Source organism: Poecilia reticulata, chromosome 14 (genome assembly GCF_904066995.2).
Source record: "Poecilia reticulata chromosome 14, P_reticulata-male-v2, whole genome shotgun sequence".
NCBI lineage: Eukaryota > Metazoa > Chordata > Actinopteri > Cyprinodontiformes > Poeciliidae > Poecilia > Poecilia reticulata.
In genome coordinates this window covers 8,725,247-8,753,246 of record NC_088843.1, presented here as the reverse complement: position 1 = coordinate 8,753,246, position 28,000 = coordinate 8,725,247, and the positions used below count along the sequence as shown (strand labels likewise).

The 28,000-nt window shown below is 40.3% G+C and overlaps 2 protein-coding genes across 6 annotated transcripts; both read right to left on the bottom strand.

Annotated features, from left to right (window-relative positions):
* dlat (dihydrolipoamide S-acetyltransferase (E2 component of pyruvate dehydrogenase complex)) lies at positions 1 to 9,196 on the bottom strand. 2 transcript variants are annotated; one of them, XM_017308598.2, is made up of 14 exons: positions 8,773 to 9,196; positions 7,124 to 7,225; positions 6,890 to 7,014; positions 6,637 to 6,793; positions 5,646 to 5,772; positions 5,348 to 5,547; positions 4,397 to 4,526; positions 4,233 to 4,300; positions 3,080 to 3,190; positions 2,658 to 2,765; positions 2,433 to 2,551; positions 1,257 to 1,419; positions 1,034 to 1,170; positions 1 to 945 (listed from the first exon to the last, which is right to left on the bottom strand). In XM_017308598.2, exons 1-14 carry the CDS (start codon positions 9,025 to 9,027, stop codon positions 816 to 818), a joined length of 1,932 nt encoding a protein of 643 aa, XP_017164087.2. In that variant the 5' UTR covers positions 9,028 to 9,196; the 3' UTR covers positions 1 to 815. The 2 variants fall into 2 exon arrangements, with proteins under 2 accessions (XP_017164087.2, XP_008425314.2); XM_008427092.3 differs by having other exon boundaries at positions 4,397 to 4,520.
* Positions 9,197 to 10,909: 1,713 nt separating this feature from the next.
* On the bottom strand, positions 10,910 to 27,541 carry dixdc1b (DIX domain containing 1b). 4 transcript variants are annotated; one of them, XM_017308441.2, is made up of 21 exons: positions 27,285 to 27,541; positions 26,438 to 26,567; positions 25,342 to 25,467; positions 21,079 to 21,310; positions 20,172 to 20,273; positions 17,922 to 18,028; positions 17,746 to 17,849; positions 16,415 to 16,498; positions 16,117 to 16,170; positions 15,932 to 15,982; positions 15,744 to 15,848; positions 15,530 to 15,583; positions 15,346 to 15,420; positions 14,925 to 14,996; positions 14,753 to 14,818; positions 14,135 to 14,284; positions 12,951 to 13,014; positions 12,763 to 12,859; positions 12,455 to 12,563; positions 12,118 to 12,197; positions 10,910 to 12,040 (listed from the first exon to the last, which is right to left on the bottom strand). In XM_017308441.2, the coding sequence occupies exons 1-21, from the start codon at positions 27,345 to 27,347 to the stop codon at positions 12,031 to 12,033; spliced, it is 1,935 nt and encodes a 644-aa protein (XP_017163930.1). In that variant the 5' UTR covers positions 27,348 to 27,541; the 3' UTR covers positions 10,910 to 12,030. The 4 variants fall into 4 exon arrangements, with proteins under 4 accessions (XP_017163930.1, XP_008425315.1, XP_008425316.1 ...); XM_008427093.3 differs by having other exon boundaries at positions 14,135 to 14,281; XM_008427094.3 differs by having other exon boundaries at positions 17,922 to 18,022.
* Positions 27,542 to 28,000: the final 459 nt, after the last annotated feature.

Here is a 28,000-nt window from a genome sequence, read left to right as displayed (position 1 = left end):
AAAGGTTGTAATCTCCCAATTTATTCCTTTCCTGTTATGAATAACATCCAGCACCGGGTTTGTGCGTTTTAGCTGCAAGATCAACAAGATGTTTGACACTAGAAAACAAAATGGATAGAAGAGAAATGGGTAAAACCATTCCATGTCTCTAATCCCTCAGAGCTAGACGAGCTTGTCATTTCTACGGTGAGGTCTTTAAGGAGCTTGGTTACTTCAACCAAACAGTTCAACACCATATACATAAATATACAACACTGTGTGTTTCCACAGTGATTATCATTATACACACACCGCAGTTTTAACCCACAGAAAACGCATAAAGTATTCCAACTGTATGTGTATGGCCAATGAATGAAGATGTGTGTGTGTGTGTGTATTTGGACCGTTTATATGTCAATTTCATTTTATAATTTATCATGTGACACATAACAGTTTGCAGAAATACACACACCCACTGGTTTTAGGGTTAATATGCTAAGAAGATGGACATGTAACACTTTGCTTTTGTAAAATATTCTCTGTATTTTAGCGACATAAAGTCTCTTTTCCAGGATTCCTAAAGCCTAATTCCGGTCTCTCATAGGATGGGGCCAAAATAAATAAAAATAGTGAAAGCGAGTGACAGGAAGGAAAGCTAGGAGAGACAGTGAGACGGACAGACAGGAAATCGGAGTGAGTTCTGCCTCTTCCCCCGTCAGGCTAAGTGGGAGTGACCTTATGGCAGGCCAGCCAATCACACGAGGCTCCGGGCCAATCAGATCTCCTCGGTGTGAGCTCTGCGCCCGCTGCTGCCGCTCAGTGGCGGTTCAGTCTGATCACAACAGCATGGTGACCGGTTTCTCCAGGAGCTTCCTGAACTCTGCGAGCCACTGCGCTCCGACCGCGCCGTCCACCACCCGGTGATCGCAGCTCAGCGTTACCGACATCACGCTGGACACGTCGAACCTGCGAAGCCGCCAGGGTGACCAGGGTTAGCTTTGCATTATAAGCATTTTGTTCGTTTTATCAAAACAGCTGTTGCCATGACACCCACCCCTTCTCGTTGTCAGCGGGCATCAGACGTTTCTCGGAGCCTCCCACAGCGAGGATGCAGGCCTGAGGCGGGTTGATGATCGCCGAGAAGTTCTTGATACCGAACATCCCCAAGTTGGAGATTGTGAATGTTCCTCCCTGAAAGACAGAACATTAATAAATGTTAGTTAATGAATGAATGGATATGATTACATCATGAGATTCCAGCTGACACGGTGATGCACCTGGAACTCGTGAGGCTGCAGTTTGCCCTCTCTGGCTTTGGCTGCGAGAGCCGCCACATCAGAGCTGATGGCGGCGAGGCCTTTGATGTGGGTGTTGAAAACGATGGGCGTGATGAGACCGCTGGCTGTGCTCACCGCCACACTCACATCCACCACGTGATTCCTGGAGAAAAGCAGTCAATTGTGATGAAATCGATGCGTTTCTGAGCCAGAAAAGCGTCAGAGTGCCCTCTGCTGGCTCAAATGTGAAGCTGCAAGTTCTAACTTGCTCATAGATTTATTAAGATTGAGGAGTTTGGTGGATAAAACATTTATTTGGAAATGCACGCAAAGTTACTAAGGGATTTGTTATATGCATGTTAAAACACATTAGCTTTGTGCTCCACCCTTAAAAATGTTCTCTCAAAAATAATCACAGAAATTCATGAATGTTCTTTTCCAAATATCGTCATAATCATTCATGAATTTCCTTTATTTAAATGCCCATCCAATTTATACATATTAGAAAATGTTAGATGTGGAAATTTTGGCAGACTTTTGAAAATCTCAAGAGAGAATGATCAATTCTGCATTCTCTTAAAATAATTTCAGCAATGTTAGCTGTGATAATCTCTAGTATGAGATTTTATGAATGTTTAAAATCGTCAACTTTTAGCATAGGACCAGAAAAATCCTGTCCAACTATAAATAATTAAATTCTTACAACAGGACAGAAAGATAAACAAAATTGTAAATGCTTTTCTTTAAAGTTTTTATATTACGGCTCTTAAAGAAAAAGTCTAAATAATCCAAAAGTGGTACTTAAAGAAAAGAAAAAGGGACAATTCTGTCATCAGAAATATACTTAATTTTAAAGTGTCACTTTTCTGTTCGACAAACTGTAGACAACAGTTAAATTTTAGGGTTAATGTAAAATAAGAACCTTTGACTCAGTCATGCAGTTATTTTGCAAATATATTCAGCAATATTTTTGTACAACTTCTGCCTTTCTGGTAATTTTGCAGTGTAGTTGTTTCTGCTCTTGGGAGGGTGACAGACGGTTTGCTTTGTTGCGTCGCTATTTAGTAATTTAGTTGACCAAAACAACAGAAGGCTAAAATGGGAATTCAATTCAATTGCATTTAAGTAATGACAATGACAACCACTAAAGGAAAATCAACTCTTGTTTGTACTTACTGCCGTATGACTGTGTCCATCCAGGAGGAGTTGCACTCAGGAACCTTGAGGCAGGCCAGAGCGCTGGCTTTGATGATAAAATCATTCACACTGAGCTTGATATTCTGGGCTTTCACTTCCTGCAGAGCGGGGACAGCATGTTCACTTGCTCATTTCAACAGTAATTTAATGTGTTGCATAAAAAAAAAAAATCACCTCACATGTCTGCTTAGAAGTTGCACTAACCTCATTGAGCTCTTTTCGAAGTTCAAGCACTTGGTCCATGTTAACATCTACAGAGAGATAATAGTGGGGGATGGTTTGCTTGGACTGCATCAGTCTCTGAGCGATGACCTGGAGGACAGACAGATAGACGCACTTCAGCTTTGATCCATAATTCATCACAGAGAGATGGAAGAGGTGTGCATATCCAGTCTGGGCTGATAAATGGAGTTGCCCGTCTGTAAGGCGAAATGTGGAAGCACAGGTCACAGATAACAGAGTATCGCTGTGAAACCTCCTCAGGGTGTTTACTTCAAAGCTCTGAACGCAGCCGGTGGAGAAGGAGGCCGTCCTAAAGCCCGACTGCTGGCAGTGCGGAAAGTCGTCGCGGAGGGAGCAGAAGTCGGGCGTTGGCTCTAATTTGTGTGATTCGTGTTGGCTCTCACCTTGCGGATGTTGCTGATGGGGATGTCTGTGAAGGTGCCAGCTGGAGCAGCCGGAGCGGCGGCTGCAGGAGCGGCTCTGGCAGCGGCGGGACTGGGAGCAGCAGCTGCAGACTGCCAGAGGAAAGGATTTAATCAGCAGAAAAACATTAAGGCACAAACAGTTTAATCACTTTTAAAAAATTTAAATAAACAAAAACAGGTTAGATACCAAAACAACTTGACTGAAAAACTGAAAGACCAAAGCCAAATTGGACGATGACTGAAATCAGATTTTCATTTTGACCACCCCTGACTGGTTGGTCTGAAACTTTAAAATGCAATCTTTTTTTCCATCACTGAACACTTTGCTGCACAACCAGGAGGGTAAAACAGACAGAGGGAGCAGAAAAGGTGTAAAAACTGTATTTTCAGTAATATGTTTAGAGTCTGTAGAGGCTGTGGGAGAGAACGAAACGTTACTCTTAAGGCATGCCTGAACAAAATAATCTGATTCCAATTTTTGAGGCCATGATTCAACTCAAAATTTATTTGGTGAAAACCTAAATGAGTCCAAATGTTTTTCTGTCACTTTTGTAGCTTCCTCTTTGTTGTGGTGCTTTCCTCAGATGCCTACATTCCAGTGACTTTGGGACATTTTATTTGGATTGAAGTAAACTGAGAATCACAGTTCTTATGTGAATCCATTTTTTGTCATATACCAAAAGAATAGGACTTCCAGCGCCTTTAGATTTAAAAACACTGGTAATTTCAGGACTTTGCCGTCACCCCAGAGCAGCAGCTTACAGATCCCTGCTTTATTTTGATTGATTTTTTTATTTATTCAGTTAGTCATCAATAATTTGGGGATATACAGAATGCTGTTTTATCAAAGCCAGCTACAATTAATGCTAATTTAAGTTGCTAAAGTTTGTTTGAAATCTAAGCATCAATGCTACTTTGTCTTTCTTTGTAAATAATAATCAACCTTGTTTCATTCCTACTGCTCTACGATGTCACCTAGACTCCTGATAAAATTAATTATTGGCCATTTTTTTTCATATAGTATTCATATATTATAGATATTAAGAAAAAAATTGGAATCAACTACACTCGTCAAATGAAAGCTTTGGCAGAGAAAAAATAAATGAATAAAATAAAGCAGGGCTTCACTCACAGGAGCAACCTTTGGTGGAATAAAGCTTTCAATATCTTTCCTGGTAATGCGTCCATCAGGACCAGATCCTGAATGAAAACAAAATGAAAGTACCATGATTACATTGTTCTTTGTAATAATATCAAAGCTGCCCACAGTTAGCTTGGTCAGCCTCGGTTACCTACCGCTGACCTGTGCCAGGTCAATTCCCTTCTCAGCAGCAAGCTTCTTGGCCAGTGGACTGGCAAACACTCGGCCTTTCCTTGGTGCTGCTGGAGCGGCGGCAGCTGCTGGAGCAGCACGGGGAGCCTGCAACTAACATCCAGAAACAAAACCTGATATCAGCCAGTTTCTGCAGCGGTCTGGATAAAACCTCTCATGATGCAGTATTTAAAAAAAACAAACAACTTTTGTGAATAAAAGTAAGAAATCCCAACCAGAAACAGAGTACATGATCACATGATGATCACATGACCAGATTTCTCAGAAATATGATCTGTACTAAAAATATCTCTGAGAAAGAGGGGCAAAAAATGCTTTGAAGGAAAATGCATAAGTGGACTAAAGTAAACAAACTGAAAATAATACAATAAAAAGAGTAAATATCAGTCGGCATCCTCACTTTGTTAACGCTCACCAATCTGCTTTCAATTACACATCGGCTCAACTTGACCAAAACACTTTGCATCACAGAGAAATCTGGGTTTGTTTTAATGCACTGGGTGATGTAGTAAAATACCACAATAAAAACAAAACTCTGATTTCAAGTGCACTCTATCTCATACTGGTTGGCCAAATAAGAAACCTGATTTTTGTTATAAGGTAAACACCTGCATCATCATGAAGGTAGAGTTTGTTGTTAAATATTCTACCTATTTAACAACTGATGGGGCTGCACAGAGCAAACAGCAGCTATGGACAGATTCCGGTTTTGATAGGACCTGTTGATCATTTGACTCAAAGCAGATTCTCTTGTGTTTCCAGGTAATCATAACTCAGAATGTTGTTCTCCTGCTTAATTAAGTTAGTGCTTTGGTCTCACATCATCAACCCCTAATTAACCTATACAACTGAAACATGTCGATTTTTATCAACGTGTAAACACAGCTTGAGAAGAAACTTTATGAATGTCCCACCGTTACAGGAGTGGGAGCGGGAGCGGGAGCAGGAGGTGGCATGGACACGTCTCCCACCCCGGTCTCTACGTAATCCTTGAAGGCACCGATGTCACTTTCTTTCTCTACGATGATGCAGAGCGGTGCTCCCAGAGGAACATCCCGAGTTCCCTCGGATATCAGGATTTTAGCCAGATATCCCTCCTCCTGCACCTCGAAGCCTGCACAGAAACAGGAGATGTTCATTTTCCGGCAATTTAAAAAAAAACATAGGAAGATGTTTGTTTTTATTTTTGATTGAAACTCCATTTGGACCTACCAATAGTTGCCTTGTCAGTTTCGATCTCAGCCAGTAAATCTCCTTCGCTCAACTTTTCTCCAACCTTCTTCTCCCAGCGCTGCACTGTTCCCATCGTCATGGTGGGAGAGAGTGCAGGAAGTGCAATCTGTAGTACACAACAGTCAAAGGCTTACAGAGTACAAATTCACAGCCTTGCAATCGGTCAGAAAAAAAAAACTTCTTATCCCTTCAGTACTCACATTTTGCCACATTACAACCACAAACATCAATGCATTGCATTTGTTACACAAACACCAAAAAGCAAAAGTATAAAGTTGAAAGAAAGCAATACACAATTTTAATTTTTTTCCCCATACATAAATATCTGAGCTGTATTTGTTTTCAGCAGTTTCTAACAAGTTTTCATTGTATTCAGCTAAATCCAACTTCAAATTATTTCTGAAAAAAAAAAAAAAAAAAAAGAGAAGCAACCCAAAAGCTTGTCAAACTGTAAAGTTTATTTTTTATGGCTTCTTGCCACTCTTCCATAAAAGCCAGAGTTATGGAGTGCATCAATAAAAACTCACTCCCACCTAAGCTGTGCATTCCTGAGGCTCCTCCAGCGTTTTCATGGGGCTCTTGGCTGCTTCTCGTTTGAAGTAGCAGTTTTTCCCATTTACAGATAATAGGTTGCACAATTCTCTGTGACACAGTCGAAGCTTGGGATGTTTTACAACCGAAAAACGTTTAAGACTTCAACAACTTTCTCCCTGTCCTGTCTACTGTGCTCATCTGTCTGTATTTATCTGTGTCTGAAGGCAATAAGATATTAAAAAATAAAGACATTGCAATGCCACAAATAGCTCAAGGAGTATGAATACTTTTTCACTGAAGCCTGAGTCACATACAGAGAATACACCCTTATGACTCTTCAGCTGGCACAAGCTGTGACTGTAAACAGAAGTTTCACATCACTTTCACTCTCTTATTAGTGCACATCTGACGGTATTTGATGTTAGACTACCCCTACCTTCATGTGTGGGGGGTAAGAGCTGCCTGGTGCTGCAGGAGGAGGAGCCGTGGCAGGTGAAAGAGGAGGAGGAGCAGAAGCTGCAGATGAAGGAGCAGCACCAGCAGATTTGACAGACTCCAACGTTACGTCCTTAAATGCTGGGATAAGCTCTGGGCTGGAGGAGAACATTTGCACATTTAGATCCTCCTTTAGTCATTTTCTGAATGAGTAGAAAGTTTGCCATGAATCGATATAAATACAAAGCACTGACTTGTCAACTGTGATGCAGATTACTGATCCAACATTGACGTCTCTGGTGCCTTCCGGGACCAGGATCTTTGCTAGGTAGCACTCCTCCAGCATCTCAAAGCCTACAGTGGCTTTATCTGTCTCTACCTGCAAAGGTGGTTAAATAAAAAGTAGGAGTATGTAGTATACTTTCGAATTGTACTGGAATGTTTTTGTTTTGTTTTTTTTACATTTATACAATAAGACAGCAGCTAACCTCAGCTATAAGGTCCCCCTCACTGATTTTATCTCCTTCCTTCTTCTCCCAGCGAGCGATTGTTCCCGTCTGCATGGTGGGCGAGAGAGCAGGAAGCTCCACCTGATTAACAACAAGAAAGAACAGGGAAGTCATCTAAAAGAATACACAACCAAAAAAAAAAAAAAAAAAAAAGCATGTTATATTAATCTCATCAAAAAGGATTTGTAAATAATGTCAGCTGTTGTGAGCAGAGTTGCAGCGTCATCATCGCCTCATTTGACTGTTCAATAAAATGGCCTACATGTCGGATTTCATCACATCTGCAGACTTTACGGTGGCTACGTGGGTCAAGTGACATCTGATAGCAGAGATAAGAAAGTGGGAGGTTTCCCAAAATAAACCTACATTACACTAAAGAGAGAAAATAAATGGTTTATCTAACAGAAAATCTGAATGGTGAAAAGCAGAACAGGAGGACTTGAAAATGTCTGGAATATTAAAATATCTTTATGAAATATTAATTTAAAAAATAGGGACTGATATTGACTGCTCTTTCACATTAAAGATTTTGAAAATAAAATGTTTAAAACAAACATTTCTTTTATCTAAATCAGGACTTTATTCTAAGTCAGTATGGATTCACCCAACTACTGATGCTTAAATAACATTTTCTTCAAAAGTATTAAATCAAATCCCTGCTAATTAATCTGAATTCTTTCTGAACAGCAGATTTTTTTTAAAACACTGATTCTTCTTGCAAGTGCATTTAGATAAAAAGTTGGTTACTTTTGACATAAAATGAAACTGAATAGTGGAATAAAAACATCAGAAACTCACAGAATAATGTAAATGTTTCCATACGCAAAACTTTTATAAAAACATTTGTTACAAAAAAGCTATGATATTTAAATGGTCAGAATTGTAGCTAAATACAGGTCCTTATAAAGCTTGTAAGAGATTTAAAATGCCTTAAAGTTCAAACTCCAGCAGGACAGCAATGCGAAACAGTTTCAAACCTACATGGTTGAAATCAAATCATGTTTTTTTTTTTTTTTTGAATGGCCCAATCAAAGGAAATTGATGAGGACATACTATGCTTAACAGAAAATCAATCCAGCTCATCATTCTGAAGTTGAACATACAGTACCATCCCCATAATGAAACATGGTGGTAGCAGCCTCATGCTGTGGGGATGGGGGGATTTTTTCAGCAGGGGTGCTGGTCAGTTTACAAGAACATGCCAGCTCTGCAGTAAATCCACCCCACAGATTGTACATTATTTATAACCAAAATTGAAATCTGTATCAATTGTCTTCTTCACTACTATATGGACTTGTTTCGATCTGTCATAAAACATTGATGTTATGTGATGTTAAGAATAAAAAAAAATAACGTGGGGTTTGAATATTTTGGCAAGGCGCTGTACGCCCCCACTTTTAAGGTCAGAGTTGATCGTTTTAACAAACAAACACAACGTATTACAAAGTTTAAAATCTTGTACCGACATAATGCTGTGTCAACTTGATAGTTTTAAATCCAGTTACTACAAAGAAACGCCGCGTCACGACTCATACAGGTGTGACAGCTGCCTGGTGTAGCTAACCGCTCTCCGGTGCTAGCTGCTACCGTGAGCCTCGGTGCTATAGCAACCGGTCAGGTAACCTTACCTTCTGGTGAGGAGGGAGACTGTAGAAGCGGCTGCTCTGAAAGCCACCAGCCAGCTGAGGACACCGCAGGAGAGTCGTTCTGTGACCGAGACTCGAACCTAGGGAAACGACTCGGGAGCCCGCTCCGCAGTGAAGCCGCCTCAGACAGCCGGTGACGGGCACAGACCGAGAGCCGAGTGTGGAAGGCCCCGCCGGGAGGGCACGGGGACAGGAGAGCCCGGTGGACGGCCTGAGCCGGAGAATTAAACGAATCATTTCGCAGCGCTTGAAATTCTATACGGGGTTGTTAAATAATGTATTTGCCTCACATCGGCACCAGAAACTAGCTGGCACTGAGTTAGTCTGTGCCCGGACTCCTTCCTCCTCACTTTCTAATGACCTCCTCCAGTCCAAAACACAACGCTTTACGGCTCAAGTTGACTGGAGTTTGCGACAACGTCTTTAGAGGAGGTGTCGTAAATGTCGGCCACCAAAGTTTAGTCTTGCAATAATCTCCAAAACTTGAAATGAAGCTAGAATTCAAAACACAGTAAATGAAAAAAATATGTTTACAACACGCTTTGGTATGCGCTATAAACTATTGAAAAGCTGTAAAGTTAATTTACTGCAATACCACGAGGAGGCACATGGTGGCAGTAAACATAGCATACCCATAGAACAAAACAGTACAACCTACAAATGTTCTTTCTGCTTAATTATTCACTACTATGTGATATTCCGTCACATAAAATCCCAATAAAATGCATTAAAGGTCGTTGTAACTTTAAATACATTAAAATGGCACTACATGGAAGAATTCATCTGATGCATTTTCTCTGATCAATTTTAGTTGCTCAACTTTAGTTTACTCTTTCCTACACATGGACTGACTGAAGCATAATGCAAATAGGACATTATATGGCTTTTTTTTTCTCTCTTCCAGAACTACAATGTTTATTAATTGTTTTCTCTTTTGGCAGATTCTTCCAGCTTATCTGTGGCTCTCTACAGCTTCTATGAGTTACTATGAGCTTCTTGCCTTTTCTCTATTTAATGCTTCATTTGTCTGGCCTATAAGTTTAGGTGGACGGCCATGTTTCAGTATGCCTGCAGCGGCCCCGTATTGTGCCTAGGGTGATGTTCAAAGCTTTAAGTACTTACACTAGATTAGGGGCATCAGCATTAAAGGCTAAACAGACTATGCTCAATATTTTAATTTCTTTTTAAATTTGAAAACTGTATACACTTTTACAGTTGTGTTGGTCCACAATATAACTTTCCAAAATACTCAGAGCTGTGTGGTTCTAACATGACAAAAATAAAAAGATTCCAGTTATTGGGGTGTCAAGGCACCACTTCATTCACACAGATGAGCAAGTGTAAAAGTAGTTAAAACATAACAGTATAAAACATTAAATATTTCCAGCCTATTTATACTGTAGCTGTATTTAAAGTACAACTGCGTGTAAACATAAATTGGGCAACAATAAAGGCGTTTTCGCACTGCAAGGAATGGAACGGAACGGTTTTGACCATGTTTGCATTAGAACTTGCGACCGGTTCCACCCGGCCCCTTGGAACCACAAGAGCTGTGGTTCCAATCGGGCCGGCCAAGCGGTTCTGCTTAGAATCAGCAACTGATTGGCCGCTGGTTGTTATGGAGTCAGACGTTGATTTTCCGTTGACAGCTGGCTCTCACTAAACTGTATTTTATTTTGTAAATAGTGCTCTTTTCAATATTGTTATTATTAGTTTTAATTAGCAATGGATTCGTCTCAATATAGTGCAATCACCTGGTCTAATGATGAGGTAAATTTTTTTCTAAGCTTACTCGCTGATCAACGAGTACAAAATGATTTAGATGGGTCAACGAGGAATGAAAAAGTTTTCTGCCGCATCTCAGAGGAAAAGGCTTCGGCCGCTACATCGAAACCATTGTTTAGTTTAAAAAATAATGACGTCCGGTACCACTTCGATGGCGCCCCCAGTGTATATGTAAACACAACAAGGCTGGAACCGTTCCGTACCGTTCCTTGCAGTGCGAAAACGGCTTAAGTTGCCAAAACTCTCTGATAAAAGCATTTCTTAAGTAAGCATACAACACAACACAGCTATTGGTAAACATTTTAAGAAAGTAGCAGAATCTTAGATGCAAATGTACATTAAAAAGCGGCATACAAAAATTTTATTTCAAAATGTGAAACATTCAAAGGCTTTTCCTCCCCAAACATGCAAATATCCATACTTTGCACAAAAAAAAAATCTCAACAAACACCACAAATGGGAAAATACCATCTCACCAGAAAATTGTACAATTTTTACTGTACATGCAGTCATGGCATTTAAATACATGTGATCACAAAACAGACTTGTTTCAGTTGGCTTGTTAGTGAGAGATCAGTCAAAATTTTCCATAAATATGCAAACCTCCATACTGAGAAATAAACAGCATAAATAATGGGATGGTTAATTATGAAAGAACTAAATTTTGCTTGGAACTAACATTAAAATCTGACATTTAAAAAGGCTGTTTTATTTAAAAATCTCTAGACAAATAAACCATCAACATAAATATGATCTTATTCAAAATATTAAGAGGTATAGTCTACAATTACAAAAAATGGAGTTAGGTGTGGGTAGAGGCCTTTTTGTCTAAATCTCTACATGGGCGCATACATGTGTTCTTCCAATGACAATGAGTTCAGATACTTTAAGGCTTTTTTTTTATACGACTGTAACTGTTCTCTGCAAATGCTTCCCACTACCGCTAGGTGGCATGCAAAACTGCAACTGTAGGACAAAATGTTTTGTCCTACAAAAATAAAAAAAAGGCAAATTCCTGTACATTTTTTGTCTCATCCTATCTATTCCGTCTTCCAAGCAGTAGCAAAAGACATTGTTTCTAATCAGTTTCTAATTTTATATTCTTTAAACAAGAACTAATGTAGTTTCAGAAATAACTATGAACAATATTTGTTTTTCCTCTAATTCTCCATGCAAGCCTCAGTACAGTAGTTTCTAATCCACTTAGTCCAAAAATAATGTTCTCGACTATTTTTCTACAGCAGTTATAGTGTGGCAGCATTAGGAACATGATAAAATCAGCTTTCCTTTGTAAGGCACAGAGTCTTATAATATCCTTGTTGTCAGATATTTGTACAGACTGCAGAGATATTCAGTTCATATTTAATAATCTAAAAAATGCTATGTTCTGACAGCATTGTGCTAATTTGTCCAGCCTCCAACACTGTGCATAATTCGTAGCTGCTCCGCTTGAATCTACAAAGGTCTAAAACAGAAAAGAAAATGAGTCTCTTGTCATAGGGAGTAATTAAGATGGCTGAGAGACAGAACAGTGACGATTACCTCTCATCGCCGCGGTCCTCTTCCAGCCAGGCCACTATTTTTCCCTCCCAGCCTGGAACAATTGCTCCATCCAGGAACACCTGGGGAAAAACGGAGACATACCATCTTGCTGAAATGCTCAATCTCAGTGTCATCTAAATTCAGCTGGTTTCCGGTTAAACTCCCTACAACATTTAGCAAGATAAACTTTAGTGATAATAGGTCTAGATTATTATAAAAAATATATTTTTAAACTTAACACATCTTTATGAGGGGTGTCAATACACGCAGCCACCATCATTAGTAAATGGTGCCCACTGTCGCCCTGTTTTTATAATTCTCTCTGTCTTAGACTTACCTCCTCTTTTACAGTGCCAAACTCTGGGTCCAGAGCCTTGAAGTGGTACCTGTAGTTTCCCTCTCGATCAACAGCCGCCTTAACATCCTTCAGAGTTACTTCACCCAGCCTGCATAATGCATGTCAAGAAAAATAATTACATTTTCCTCGTTTTTTCTGACATTTTGAATCATTTTGCTTATTGTATGTCCTATTTGTACTGCACTGTCAGGATCAGTCGTATTGATGAATGGTACACAGAAGCTATATTTTCTTATTTAGTGTTAAAGAAAACATACATTTCATTGTAAACAAACAAGGACACAAACCTCTTGGGAATATTGATCATGGAGGGTGTTGGGGATTTTCCAGTAAAGTAAAGGATTTTTGTAGAAGAAGGAGAACCATTCTGTGACTGACAACTCTCTGCAGCAAACAGCAGTTTCAGTTAGAAAACAGTTTTAAGTTAGAAATGTTTCGTCACAATTACAATTTTTGACAGAGCAGAGATTCTTACGGAAGGAGGCCCATGAGTCCAAATCTATGTGCTGACCTTTCCGTCTCGGTGATTTCCCTCTGCCCTACAGAAGGAAAGAAACAAATATTCAGAGTGTAATTAAATCGCCCTCAAAAAACATAACTTATTTCAAGGTGGAATAATAATGCAGTTAGCAATGACATTGTGTTAGGTTTTACTGTGTATTTTCTATAAACTGCTTTATTGTGTATTTTCCAGGGACAAAGTGCCATTTTGTAGCACAATCGTGTAACTTTAGTCGTTATGAAAATGCTGAATATATGAAAAATAACTTTAAAAAAATTGGACTTAGAAATAGGACGCCTTAAAATTGGGCTGGGGACTCAAGATCCAATGATCAGCTTTAATCCATACTTGGTCTAAACTATTTATTCCGGTTTACATCTAAGTATTTGGTGAAATGTTCCCTAGAGAATTGCACCATGACCACACACCATTGGTATTCTGTCATGGAGGGAGATTTCAAGCAGTCCACAAACTTTCAGCGTGATGTCTGGTTTTTCTGGGAGGCCATTAATGAAGTTAGTATGTGTCATCCTGCTGTGTAATATTGAATTTAATCCAAATTTCAACCATTTGATCCAGACAGTCACTCGCAGATTAACAACTGAAGTCAACTGCTCCAAAACTAGCATAGCTTTCCACAGTGGATTAAAGTTTGCATTACTATTGACTAAAAGAGTGATATTTACAGCTGGCCACACAGATAAGCCTTTAAGTGAAGAGAATTTTGGTCAAAATGAGACTTTAACCTACTAACAATATGCCTACTGTTCAGCATGGCAGTGGTAGCATAATGTCCAGGACTTGTTCAGCAGTGGATTTTAGCTGTTGAAAGGTGGATCGAATAACAAGACAGGAAGTTCGCTTACAAATTTTTCAAAAGCACCTCAATTTGACAGCCAGATATTGAAAACATGTATAATTTGGTGGTCCGACAGGACGACAATCCCAAACGCATATCGAAACTGGTTTTTTCAATGGAAGAAGCAGGCTAATATTATGCTTCTGGAAGGGCATCAAACTCAACAATACTGGAAATGGACCATGTTTAAAAACTTAAGAGTGTAAATAAATATGCATCTATATGTACACATTTAACCAGAAATGTACTTTTCAAATATATTTTCCTAAACCAGAACATTAGTATGAAGCTGTGATACCCTGTGAGTATGCACAACATGCAGTCTGTCGATGAGTGATACTATTCCCTGCTCCAGGGTGTCCAGTGTATGGTGCTGCGGGTCGTGGTCTCTGAAGTTGATCCGCAGGCTCCTCAGCGCGTCTCTGAGCAGCTGGACCTCCTCTGCCTGCTGGCAGAGCAAAACCGAAACAAACTTTCAGCCCACAGAGTGAAAAAGCACCATGAACCCATTTCGGACAGATCAATTTGTCTTTGCACATCGTACAAGTTGAGCCACTTGTGATTGGTTTAATGTCACATGCAATTCATATTTCAGAAAAAAAAGTGACAATTAGCAACATTCATCTGAGCAATAAAGTGTGTGTTGGGGATTTTCTATCTAACAGGTTGAGGCTATCCAGTCCAAAACATTCATCAGTTTGTGATTGCCATCTGAGGCGGAGGCAGGAGATTCTCCCTCTCCCCATTTCATGTTAAGACTTCTTATTTGACTGTAAGATGCAAAAACATGTGTGGCTCACATATTACATTTTGATATGAGATGGGCAATCGGACCATGTCAACCTTAACATGACAGAAATTAAATGTACATAAATCTATTCAGTCTTCAACTGATAGAAAGAGAAATAATACTTACACCCGACACAGAAGGAGTTGGGTTTCCAGAGTAAGAATATCCATTGTTTTCCGTGCTGACTGGAATCTGATAAAGAAAAAAAAAAAACCACAGCTGTAGGTTGTATGGGTGTGTTCTTCATGGCAGTAAAAAAAGAAAAAAAACACCCAGCAAAGCACAGAAACAGCATTACCTCTTGCAGATTTCTACTCATTAGCTCCTGTAGCATGTCGTTTTTGTGCTCCAACTCTCTCTGTGCTTCAGCCTATAAAGAAAGTCACATGACCAAAAGTTGGGAACATTTCATGTATGAAGATTGACCATAAATAACTCGCTGGTGTCTCCCCGTTTGTTGTTTCACAGATGTTGGCATGTCTAAAACCATGGTTCTAAAAGAGGAAGAAATCAAATGCATTTTGAGAAACATCAAGCTTTGCCAACTTTATGACGTCACTCATACATAACTCTACCCTAACCACCTGAGAATGAAAGTTCAAAGCCCTACCAGTGACCCTCTAATCTTGCTGAGAAATTTCTAACTTGTTATAGAGTGTTATAGTGCCTGAATTATTAAAGTAGCTCACTTCACCCCTCAATCCAGCAAATTAACATACCTGGAGTTTTTGGCTTTCTTCTAGTTTGTGTTTGTACTGTTGGAGTAATCTGTCCTTCTGGCCGACGTCGTTCTGCTTCCAGCCACATAGAGAAGACATATTAGATTCTCTATTCAACTCAAACTCATTTGATGTTGACAAACGAGCTTAATTAAACCAAATGAATTTTATTCAAGCCTGTCACCTTGCATTCACCCCACAGCCTGTTGCATTCCTCCAGCTTCCACTTCAGCTCTGCCTACAACACATCATTACAGAAAAGGAGAATTACTTCTAAACAATCGTCATAAATACCATTTTGGAGACAATTTTAGATGCAGTGTTTTAATGATTTTCCCACGATCGTAAATAAGAAAAGGGAGAAGAATTTTTAAGAGAAGCCTGAATGCGTTTCCTACGTGGTGGTTGTTGATTTCGTCTTTCGTCATGCTAGCTCGGAGAAGTTCCTGCTTCATCTGCAGTATAGACGCTTCCTGAGTGCACAGCCTCTGCTGCTGGGCTTCCTGCACAATAAGAACCAAACACAAAGTCAAGATCTGAATCGCAAAATGATTACAAACGTTATAAAAGTACTGCTTCGACTCACCTTAACTGCCTGCAGGTTTCTGATCTCCTGCTTACAGAGCAACAGCTCCCTCTAACACGAGAAGCAAAGAACACAATGCATTAAACATTAATGCCAGAGTGAATTCTGTAGTTGCAAGAATAATCGTGTTCCTAACAGACCAAATAAATCAAATATTAGCATAAAAAAGATAAGGTATTGTGTACCTTCAGCTCTGTGACCTCCTCCATACTCTGATCCAAACGGCTGCGAGCGACTATCTGGAAGAGAAAAAGGTGTGTGAGAACTACAACAGAGGGAGAATAAAGGGAAACTGATATCCGTGTCGCTCTCTGACATACACAAGCACGCGCATACTCAAATGGCTCAGGAAAAAGTAACGTGATCTGCAGCGAGCACAAAAAAACTCCAGAGAGTCAGAACTAAGACCGAAAAGAATCGGACGGACAGAAAATCGAATCAACGGTTATAAAAGATAAATAAATCAAGTGAACTGAAACCTACCAGCTGCTGTTCAGTATTGACTGTCTCCAACGTCAAAGACACATCCTGTTCATCCTCAGGGAGAGAGCCATGCAGCAACAGAGCCTGGAAAAACACCCACAGTCCAACATGTGACACCAATTTGTACTTTGCAGTGAAGCCACACACCCATTAGCTGACAAACTATCCTTTATTTGAAGTGAAGTTAAGTTTGTGCAAAATATACAAAAACTAAGCAAATGGAACAAAAAACAGCCAAAGATAAAGATCTTACAATTAGGTTTCAGACATGACATTTTTTGTTATAGTTTTGGTAGCTTTTACTATGTTTTGAATCTCCTCATAAAGCCAACAAAATTTATTGGCACCCCTCATAAAGATGTGCAGAATAAATTAAAATAATTCCATCTTCTAATGCAGAGGCACAATCTCACCATTACATAAAAATCCAGGTGGTATTTTTTATACTCCATATATCAAATTAAAGGGAATGATGCAGAAGTCCATTTCTCTTAAGATTCTGGCCTCCAGAAAAGACGAGGCACCATGTTTCTCTTGCCATCACACTTTTAGAAAACTGCTGCAACGAGCTGCACCTTTGGACGACCAAAACCTCCACAGCAACAATGGACGACAACTGGGTTGTATGGGAGTAAAAGAAGAAAAAATAAACCACTTTCTGTTCTACCATCACAAACGTAAACCTGTAACTAGAACTGTGTGCTTTGGTCACATGAGAGTAAAATTAAGTATTTCAGCAAAAGACACTCCAAGAGGGTTCGGCTTCAAACAAAAGATACAAAAGATGTATAAAAGAAAAAACCATGCCCAATGTTCAGAATGGTAAACAATGGGTTTATGATGCTTTGGAATAGTGCAAGACATCATGATCACTTAAGAGTAATATAATAATTTAAATAATAATTTAAAGTGTTAAAAACTGTTTTTTAGTAACACTTCATGAAATAAATGACCTTCAGTGTGAGATTTAGCTACTGCAATAAAAGATCGATTCATCTTAAGAAATGTTACACATTCTTGCAATTCTATGATTACAGTGTGAAATTATTAAATCAAGAATTGTGTGGAATTGTATCAAATCAGAGGGAAAAAAAACAAAACAGATGGAATATTGTCAGCTATAAACAACTGTTAACCATTATTTCTTTTCAACAGACTTAAACATCTCACCGTCAGAGTGGGAACAAATTAGTTTCAGCTAATGCAAAACGAGTAAATCAGCATAACTTTAGTACTAATTAGCACCTTTATCATGACAACAATACAATCATCCTCATCTTTTAATACTGTTGAAAGAAGGGAATATGATCGCCTCATCCTCGTCTTCATACCTGCAAGGAAGACACCATCTTCCGTGTCTCTTGAACCTCCTTCTCCAAGGTTTCACTCAGAGAATCCTCCAGTGCCATCTGCACTACAGCATCAGATGGCTCCACTATGAGCACACACAGAAATGAGTGACACAAGCCAAGTGAGTATGTTTTGATGTAGGCTCGACAGGACGTACCGCTGCTCTCCTGCTCCTGCTCCTGCTGCAGGCCGTCATGCGCCTGTCGGTCTGAGTTGCTGCTCTGCTGACTTCTTGGTGATGGCAGTGGAGTGACGGAGCTGAGGCTCACGAGAGACAAAAACACTAATTAATCTACCTATTGGTAAATGTTTCGCTGGCCAAATAAATTGGCAGTATCCGAGTCTATCCCCGGTGGTGGCTTTCAATTTGGTCAGCAGAGCTTCCAGCTGAGGGACTTTGAACACTTTATCTTCCTTTATAGTAATTCTTAAAGAGAAGTCCGCATCACAAAAACTAGAGATCAGAAATTGCCTGCAAAATTCTGATTGCTGGATCTCTGCTTTAACCATGTTTGTGAAATGCATATTTTCACTGACCCTAAAGGCAATTCTGTTAGCTTTAAGGCAGAGGATTGAAAAACCGTACCAATCAATGCAGAACAAAAAATGCCTACAGGCAAACTGAATGTTGTGAAAGCAGTCTAGACCACCACTCTGTGTTACACAGGCTGGATTTTATTATTAATAAGGCATGTCACAAACCAGACTCTATCAGTATTGCAAATGCAATATTAAAAAAACAAGTTAGGAGTCATTTTGTGTTATATTGTGTTCCTTGATTGCAGTCAGTTTGCATAAATATTTTTTTTGCCAAAAGTTATATTTTGTAAATGAGGGAACGTAAGAGCAGAAAGAGACAAACCATACAGAAAATAGCATAGCATGAAAATGCCACAAGCACTAGTTAAACTCAATCTTATCTGAGTTAAAGTTGTTTAAAATTTTGAAACTCAAAGAGCCTCTATGTCTCGGCTTACCATTTAATCTGGGTTCCCCCCATAGTGGGCTGCAGACAGTCCGGCCAGCACAAAACACTTTGCCCCTTTCCTCTGTTTTAGCCCTTAGGATCTTGAAAAACTCATGACAATTTCTGTATCTTTATGCTGTCAAGCCACGCCCCCTGCCCTCCAGATAGCCAAGAGTTACTAAGGCAACCGATACAGCTGACACTGCTCAGTATCTCCCAGTTAAGCTAAACATCTAATATAGGATTGTTAGAGCTCTGGTGAGTCTGAGATGGTCTCTAATAAGGCAGCAAGCTTGGAATAAATGCGCTGGTTTTCAGCCGTTATTTTCACGACGGGTAAAACGCTGCAAAACAAAACTTCACACCAGCATGTGACTGCAGAAAATAAAGAGAGATCATTTCTTTTTCTCAAGAATCAGTCTTGTGGTTAGCTCAGATGTCTCTGAGCAAACACACACAAATCCTAACCAAGATAAAAGCTTAGGGGACAAAGACAAAAGTCATATGCTCTGTCAGACACACACAAAGACAATAATGAACCACATAACATGATCTGAGGTTAGGGTCCGAAAAGTGACAAATATGTAAAGTAGCAAGTAACTGCGAGCAAAGGATAAACAAACAGAAGTTATGTATTTTTAAGTAGCACAAAGTTCTTTAAAACAGGATCCATATTTGTTAACTTCAATCAAATCAGCCTTTACACTTTTCTGAGTCATAAAGAAACTAAATATAATATTTTGATGAGTTTAGGCTGCTGTTGCTCACATCTGCAAGATTTGCTCCCAACTATTTTAATCTCATTCAATAATTCTGTGTCAAACAATACAGCAAATACAATCCTATTTTAAACATTTTCTGTTTAATAAAAGAACTGTTTTTCCTCAATGCACTACAGATATTTTTACTGTTTCCTATATAAAAAAAAATGTTTTAACGACAATACTTTTCCTAACATGAGAAATAGTATTTGAGGTCAATCATTCTTATTTAGCCCTGTAGTTGACTGGGATTTAAATACTTATTGAAATAATTTAGGGCTTTCACTATGAAAGTAATTTCAGTCAATACAGCTAAAATCATTTTCCTAATACAAGTTAGAAATAACTGCATTTTTATGATATCGCAGGTATAACAACTACCTGATTGCCGCCAGAACTTTTGTTTTACTTAATTACAATGTTTAGAACAAGTAGTCATTTGAACCGTTTTAAATTGAAGGCAGACTTTTGCCCAGTTTTTAATTCCCTGGGTATGGTACTTGACTGTTAGGTTACCTACCTCTCTCAACATGAAGTAAAGAAAAGATAATTGCTTATTGTAAAGAATTTATCTTGACATCATCCATGTTTGTTTTAATCAAATGAGAAATGGGAATGATTACAGAGTGGAAATTTGTTTCTTACAAGAGTAATTTGATTTTATGCTGAAGCAAATTACCTGCTGAGATGAGGATTCTCCTGCTCATCCGTGACTCCTCTTTCATACTGCTGGACCAGTGCGCGGACACATATGCTCCTTTCGCCATCTAACCTCCAGCCACTAGAAGAGGACACGCAAAATAAAAATAACGCAATTATGTGTAAGAACTGTCTGATTAATCATCTTTATATAAGAAGATGAGCCTCCGCTCAGCAGCTTAAATGGAGGATAATTGATTGATATTATTTGTTTGTCCATTAGAGGTCAGCAAATCCTTTGAGGACGTTACTCTGAGACTCAGTAGATCTGCATCTGGATGGTTTAGATGAGTAAAACCAAAGTAGGTGTAGGCTCAAACAGACTAGGATAAACAGCAAATTATGACAAACTAATTACAGTATAGTTGTTTTTTTTAGGTCACCAGTTAGAGTTAAAATGCTCTAACTGGTAATCTAAAAACAAAAAGTAGCTGATTTTTAATCATCATAATTGAGAAATTATGAAAGGATTCAGAAAGGATGCATTTATGACTTTAGTTATTTAAGTTATTTATATAAAGACACCAGGTAAGTCAATGTAGGCCACTTTACAGAAGGCTGGCAAAAAAACAAAACAAGACCAATGAAAAATGTCATAAAACAGGCCGTGGTTACTTCGGTGTCAGACTTTTTTTATTTTTTACATAGTTACATTATAATCATTATAGATTAGCCTGTAATCTATAGCCTGAAGCCACAGTCCACAGCTGAAGACAGACAGGAGGAAAACAGAAGGTCAAGTTCATCAAACCTCAAATCGAGGTTAAGACTAACGTACAGATTTGCAAGATTTAAGTTACAGTAATCCAAAAGCAGCTAAGGTACAGAAAGGCATTTCTAAAAGTTTTTCTTTACAATGTATTTTACAGCCGAAAACACTGGCATACCTGTTGATGCGTGCAAAACGTATTGGCAGTGAGGCGTCCAGGCGGGCAGATGCCAGAGCAGCAGCAGCCCCTTGAGCCAAAGCAACCGTGGAGAGAGGATTGTGGGTTGTGTTTCCTCTAGTTAAGCTCCTCCCGCCTCCAGCCGCAGCCCTCTGACTGGCTGAAGGTTTGAAATGGGCTGCCAGAGCCAGAATAATCCTCATGATGGATTTCAGGTTCCCATCGATGATGTCTAAAAACCCAAAACAAAGCCTGTGATGCAGATGTCTATCAACCATAAAAAGTGTTTCTGTTTTTTTTTTAATGATGTTAAAATGGTCTCCTTATGAAGCCTGATCAAAAGATACAGTTTGAATCTCAGAGGGGAGAGCAAGCAGAGTAACTTATCAGAGAAATTACTTTATGTTCACCACATTCCACCAGCAATAACTGCTTTTCTATTATTGTCCAAAGACAGGAGACCAAGTGGGTGTTCAGAACAAAGCAGAAGGAGGCAGACAAAGTGAGATAACCTTATAACGGCATGTCTATGACTGAAACTGACAGTCAGTGAGGATATATATATATATATATATATATATATATATATATATATATATATATATATATATATATATATATATATATATATATATAATATATATATATATATATATATATATATATATATATATATATATATATATAATAGCTGACTGTATAGCTCAATAGGTAAGTCACCAGTCTTCCACCCGGGAGACCCGGGTTCGAGGCCAGGCTGGGGGCTGGGGCAAAAAGGTACAACGGTGACATTGAGCTGTCAGTGTGGGTCCTTAGGCAAGACCCTTGGAGCTATATAGCCTACCTCATACCATGAGAGACACAAATAAGCACGACATGCCGGCTCAGACGTCGCCCGGTCAAACAAGGTCTGCGTCAGGTGCTGGGGACCAGAGCACCCTGATGAAAAGTGGGCTACTGGAACAAGACGGAAATGGGCGAGAGATGAAAACATGGATCTGTTGGAATGCTACTACTCAAGTAATCCTAGTCAGAGGGGCTACATGCAAAGACTGTGGGAGGAATGGTTAGCTCGACATCCCCAGTCAACACTAACTGCCAAACAACTAGTAGCTCAGTGTTCCAACATCCGCAAACGGCAACTGCTGTCACAACTGGAGATTGACGAGGTACGACACAAGTGCTACGGGAAGGAGCCAGGATGCCAGGTCAGAAGGGAGTCAACTACAACTCCCCGCCCAGAGACTGGGTATGTAGCCCCAGTAATGAACGAACCATCTGAGCTGAATGAGGCAGCAACTGACCTGAGAGAGAGAATCATGGCCCGAATGAACACCAGACGACCCCGACGCCAATTACAACGGCTGAGTGAAGTACCATCAGAAAGTCTCATTGAAGATGTGAATTCGGCATTGAGAACGATCCCTACCAACACCATAACAGAAACCAATGAGCTGATATACAACTCAGCATCAGTGATCCTTGAGATGCTTGGTTATAAGAGCAACCATGAGACCCAATACCCACCATGGAAAAGACGGTTAGAGGCTAAGATCAAGATAACAAGGAGGGAAGTGAGTCAACTGTCAGAGCTCCAAAGGGGTGCAATGAAAAGATCAGTACCCAAGAAGTACAGCCAGATGCCCATACCTGAAGCACTCGAAACTGCCAAACAAAGGCTCCAAGCCTTGGCCAGCCGCCTAAAGAGATACACGAGAGAGAATGAAGCCAGGAGGATTAACCGGCTCTTCGCCACCCAACCAGCGAAAGTGTACTCTCAATGGCAGGGTAATAACAACAGAGCAGACCCACCCAGGCTGGAGACTGAACAATACTGGAAAGGCATATGGGAAAGGGAGGCGTCCCACAACAGCAATGCACAGTGGCTAACCTCTCTACGAGAGGACCACAGCAACCTCCCTGAACAAGCCCCGGTAACCATCACTGTGGCAGATGTCCAAGACAGAGTCTCGGGTATGAAAAACTGGACAGCACCAGGACCTGACATGATCCATGCCTACTGGCTTAAGAAACTCACTGCCCTCCATGAGCGACTGGCAGCTCAACTGAACCAGCTGCTACAAAATGGGACTCACCCTGAATGGTTAACTGAAGGGCGCACAATCCTGATACAGAAGGAACCCTCGAAGGGTTCAGTCCCATCCAACTATCGGCCAATAACCTGTCTCTCTACAACATGGAAGCTCATGTCAGGCATCATAGCGGCTAAGATAAGCGGGCACATGGATACATACATGAGCAAGGCACAGAAGGGCATAGGCATAAATAGCAGAGGAGCCAAACACCAACTCCTTGTAGACCACACAGTTGCCCGAGACTGCAAAAACCGACACACCAACCTGTGTACCGCTTGGATTGATTACAAGAAAGCCTATGACTCAATGCCACACACTTGGATCATTGAATGCTTAGAGATGTACAACATCAATAGGACTCTAAGAGCCTTCATTGCAAACTCGATGGGGCTGTGGAAAACCACCCTTGAAGCCAACTGCAAACCACTTGCACAAGTGTCCATCAAATGTGGCATATACCAAGGAGATGCTCTGTCCCCACTGCTGTTCTGCATAGGCCTGAACCCTCTCAGCCAAATCATCAACAAGACTGGCTACGGATACCAACTCAAGAATGGGGCTACGATCAGTCACCTCCTCTACATGGATGACATCAAGCTGTACGCCAAGAGCGAGCGAGACATCGACTCACTGATCCACACCGCCAGGATCTACAGCACTGACATTGGGATGTCATTCGGACTAGAGAAGTGTGGTCGGATGGTTACAAAGAGAGGGAAGGTCGCCCACACAGAAGGGGTCTCACTCCCAGAAGGAACAATAGCAGACATAGAGCACAGCTACAAGTACCTGGGAATACCACAAGCAAATGGCAACCTCGATGAGGTCACAAGGAAAGGAGCCACAGCCAAATACCTCCAACGAATAAGGCAAGTCCTGAGAAGCCAGCTCAATGGCAAGAACAAGATCCGTGCAATAAACAGCTATGCCTTACCAGTAATCAGATACCCTGCCGGAATAATTAGCTGGCCAATGGAAGAGATGAAGGCCACGGATGTTAAGACTAGGAAGCTACTAACCATGCATGGAGGGTTCCACCCCAAATCCAGCACCCTGAGACTGTACACGAGCCGTAAGGAAGGAGGCAGAGGACTAGTGAGTGTGAGAGCCACTGTCCAGGATGAAACATCCAAGATCCATAAATACATCAAGGACAAAGCCTCAACAGACGATGTGCTCAGCGAATGTCTCAGGCAATGGGGAACAGAAGACAAGGTGCTGGAAGTACCATCATGGGAGGACAAGCCCCTACATGGGATGTACCACCGACAAATAACTGAAGTGGCTGATGTCAGGAAAACCTACCAATGGCTGGAGAAAGCTGGACTCAAGGACAGCACAGAGGCTCTCATCCTGGCCGCCCAGGAACAGGCCCTAAACACCAGAGCAATAGAGGCTCAGATCTACCACACCAGACAAGACCCAAGGTGTAGGTTGTGCAAGGAGGCCCCTGAGACAGTCCAGCACATAATAGCAGGGTGCAAGATGCTGGCAGGGAAAGCGTACATGGAACGACATAACCAAGTGGCGGGCATAGTGTACAGGAACATCTGTGCAGAATATGGACTGGAAGCCCCAAGATCAAAGTGGGGAACACCCCCAAAAGTGGTGGAGAATGACCGAGCTAAGATCCTGTGGGACTTCCAGATCCAGACAGACAAGATGGTAATGGCGAACCAACCGGACATTGTGGTGGTGGATAAAGAACAGAGGAAAGCCGTTGTGGTGGATGTAGCAATACCAAGTGATTACAACATCAGGAAAAAGGAGCATGAGAAATTGGAGAAATACCAGGGCCTCAGGGAGGAACTGGAAAAGACCTGGAAGGTGAAGACCACAGTGGTGCCTGTGGTCATTGGGGCCCTCGGGGCAGTCACCCCCAAACTGGAGCAGTGGCTCAAACAGATCCCAGGAACAACATCAGACATCTCAGTCCAGAAATGTGCAGTTCTAGGCACAGCCAAGATACTGCGCAGAACCCTCAAGCTCCCAGGCCTCTGGTAGAGGACCCGAGCTCAGAGGATGAAACAGACCACCCGCAGAGGGTGAGAAGGGAATTTTTTTTTTTTTTTTTTATATATATATATATATATATATATATATATATATATATATAAACGACAGCTATGTAAAAAGAATTGTGTAAAAATAATTGTTTGTGGTTTACCTTTTGCAGATATGTGTGGCATGCGTATGTTTCTAGAGGAAATGAACTTTAAGACTTCCTCCACATTCTTTCTGCTTTCCTCTTTGTTCAGTGGAGGTGTGTAGACTCCCTGCAGAACTTCACCAGCTGCCATAATAAAAAAAAAGCACAGATAAAGAACATTAAGGACCTTATGTGAAGGATGTGATGCCCCAATTAAAACTTCCTTCTCACACAATCCAAGTGACTGAAAAGGCATTTGCCAAATGTGAGTCCCATTCTAACAATTCAATAAAAACATAAGACAACCAAAAGGCGAAAAAAAAAGAGTGCTATCTGTGTCCTTGAAAAGACGTTTTGTCCACATAGAAGTTTTTGCAGGACAGCGTTAAGCTTCTACAAATATATCTGACTCATTACTGCAGTCTTTGGAAAACTAACACCTTGTTTCTCCTGGTGATGTTTTCATGTGAAGTAGTCTGTGAAATGCTAAGCTACAGGTCTCAAACTCCAGTACTGAAGTGCTACTGTGCTTCAGGAAGTGGATGACTGAAGATGATGTCATCCACTTCGACAGTCACCGCAATGGGCCATGTACTGGATCTTATTTGATTGTCTTAAGTCCAACAACTTGTGACGTTTGCAAAAGCAAATCTATTTTTTCAATTAGACAAAACTTCAAAATCTATAAAGAAAGAAAACATCTATAGTCTGAAAGACACTCAGATTTTATTAGCTCAACAAATGTGTTTGGACTGTAATAAATGAACTATTATGAGCAGCGAATACCATGTGCTTTTTGACAAATGGTTGCAAATTGCAGCACAGGCGGATGCTTGTCTAGACATATAAAACAAAAAGCTTCAGCTTAATTAGGGATTATAATTCTGATCATTTAAGAATGACAAAAGCAGACATTTTTTGGGACCACTATACTTAGATTTAAATTTTTCTAAACTGTTTTGCTCATCTCATAGAGCCACTGAATATTAAATAATTTCAGGCAGATCCAACCAGAAACAATGATGAGTTTTGCTGAAGCTTTTCCCCAATTGAGTTACTTCAACATGTGGTACTGTACGTATATCAGCATATGTGTGAATCTGTGTATATTTACCAACAATCTCTATGAGTTGAACAAGCACAACGCCATCCTGCAGATCACGCCGAAGGTCTCCAATGGGCTGTAGGCCCAGCTTCCTCTTCAGCTGAGAGTTCACCCAGGAAACATATGCTGCCAGCTGCTGCTGCAAGTCGTCAATCAGATGCACACATCCAACACACCACAGACAGACACATACACAGATGCAGGGCTTAGTGATTGGGGCCACATGAAGCTCAGACAAATAAGAGCCTTTGTTGCTTATGTTAGGACAGAGCAGAGGGAGGGCGCTGTGGAGGAAGGTCAGCCTATTGTCCCAATAATTTCAATTTTGCTTTCGCTCCCGCAGATCCCTTATTTAAAGTTTTACTCCTGATTTAAATATCCCTTCAACACATTAACTTTAATACATTTGATCGTTTCTGATGTTTCATATGACAACTCATTGTCATCAAAATACATCACAAACAAGGCACACATTTTACACACAGCAGAGGTAATTTCAGGTTTGGCTTCCTGTGTTATTTAGCTTCCTTAGCTAAAGTAAGATTGAAGAGCTCCAGTAAGGATATAGCCTAACAAGTACATACTAAACATTTAGAATCATTGATTACTTTATTAGTACTTTATTACTAAGTCTCGTATCAAGTTTTTTTTTTTTTTTTGGTTGGAAGAAAACATTTACACTCGCGATGTTACTGGCATGTACAAGATTGACATATCTAAAAAAACAACAACCTTATTTTAATTGTTCGCTTAAAGGGACGAGCACGCGCTTTTAAGCTTTGAAAATGTAAGCAACGTCCGCTTGCTAATTGGTTCAGCAAATTTACCAAACACAGAATCAGCAACGCTGGGTTACCTCATTGTAGCCCCCATGAAGAACCTCATCCAGCAAACTTCCTCTTGAGAGTGAAGCGATCATCTTTTAACTTGAAACTCCATTTAAAGACTGCTAACGAGCTAACTGTCACAGCACTAGCTTGAACAACGGGCGGACCCCCGTTACTAACCACTGGTGGACTCAAACAAACGTCAGTAGAGCCAGACAATTGATGGCTCCGAGCAGACTACCGTTACTCTGGACAGCAGTCCTGCTATCAAGTCAGCCATGGTAACAACGGCCACTTCCGGTGACGTTTCACAATAAAATACTTGACCGACTTAACACCTGAATTCACATTTTGAATGTATTAATATTTATTTACCAAAATACAGAGTCCCCTAGAGGAGGATTGGCACCTAAATATAGATAGCCAATGCAAATTTTTGGGGTACTTTATACATTGAAAGTATGATATAAGGAAAAGGATGTGTTTATTTAATCAATCAAATATTGTACAAGAAAGATACAGAGTTGTGAAAAGGGTCTTGCACTTGACAGATTTCTTCTATTTCGTCAAATGTCAGATCATCAAACAATATTTTATTGTACAGCGATAACCTGAGGAAGTAAAAAAAAAAAACCCAACCTGGTCCTAGATGAAAAAGTAATTGCCTCCTAATAACCCTTGTTGCATCAACCACTCAAGCTGGTCTGATATTAATTTACTTGAAAAAAATCACAAAAAATCTGTT

Coding starts and splice junctions, on each gene's coding strand:
- dlat (XM_017308598.2), bottom strand. CDS start 9,027: ATGATTCGTTTAATTCTCCGGCTCAGGCCGTCCACCGGGCTCTCCTGT. Junction 7,226..8,772: donor GTCTCCCTCCTCACCAGAAG/GTAAGGTTACCT, acceptor GTTGTTAATCAG/GTGGAGCTTCCTGCTCTCTC. Junction 1,171..1,256: donor TGCAGCCTCACGAGTTCCAG/GTGCATCACCGT, acceptor TCTGTCTTTCAG/GGAGGAACATTCACAATCTC.
- dixdc1b (XM_017308441.2), bottom strand. CDS start 27,347: ATGATCGCTTCACTCTCAAGAGGAAGTTTGCTGGATGAGGTTCTTCAT. Junction 16,171..16,414: donor TCAATACTGAACAGCAGCTG/GTAGGTTTCAGT, acceptor TTTCTCTTCCAG/ATAGTCGCTCGCAGCCGTTT. Junction 12,198..12,454: donor TTGGCACTGTAAAAGAGGAG/GTAAGTCTAAGA, acceptor GTTTTTCCCCAG/GTGTTCCTGGATGGAGCAAT.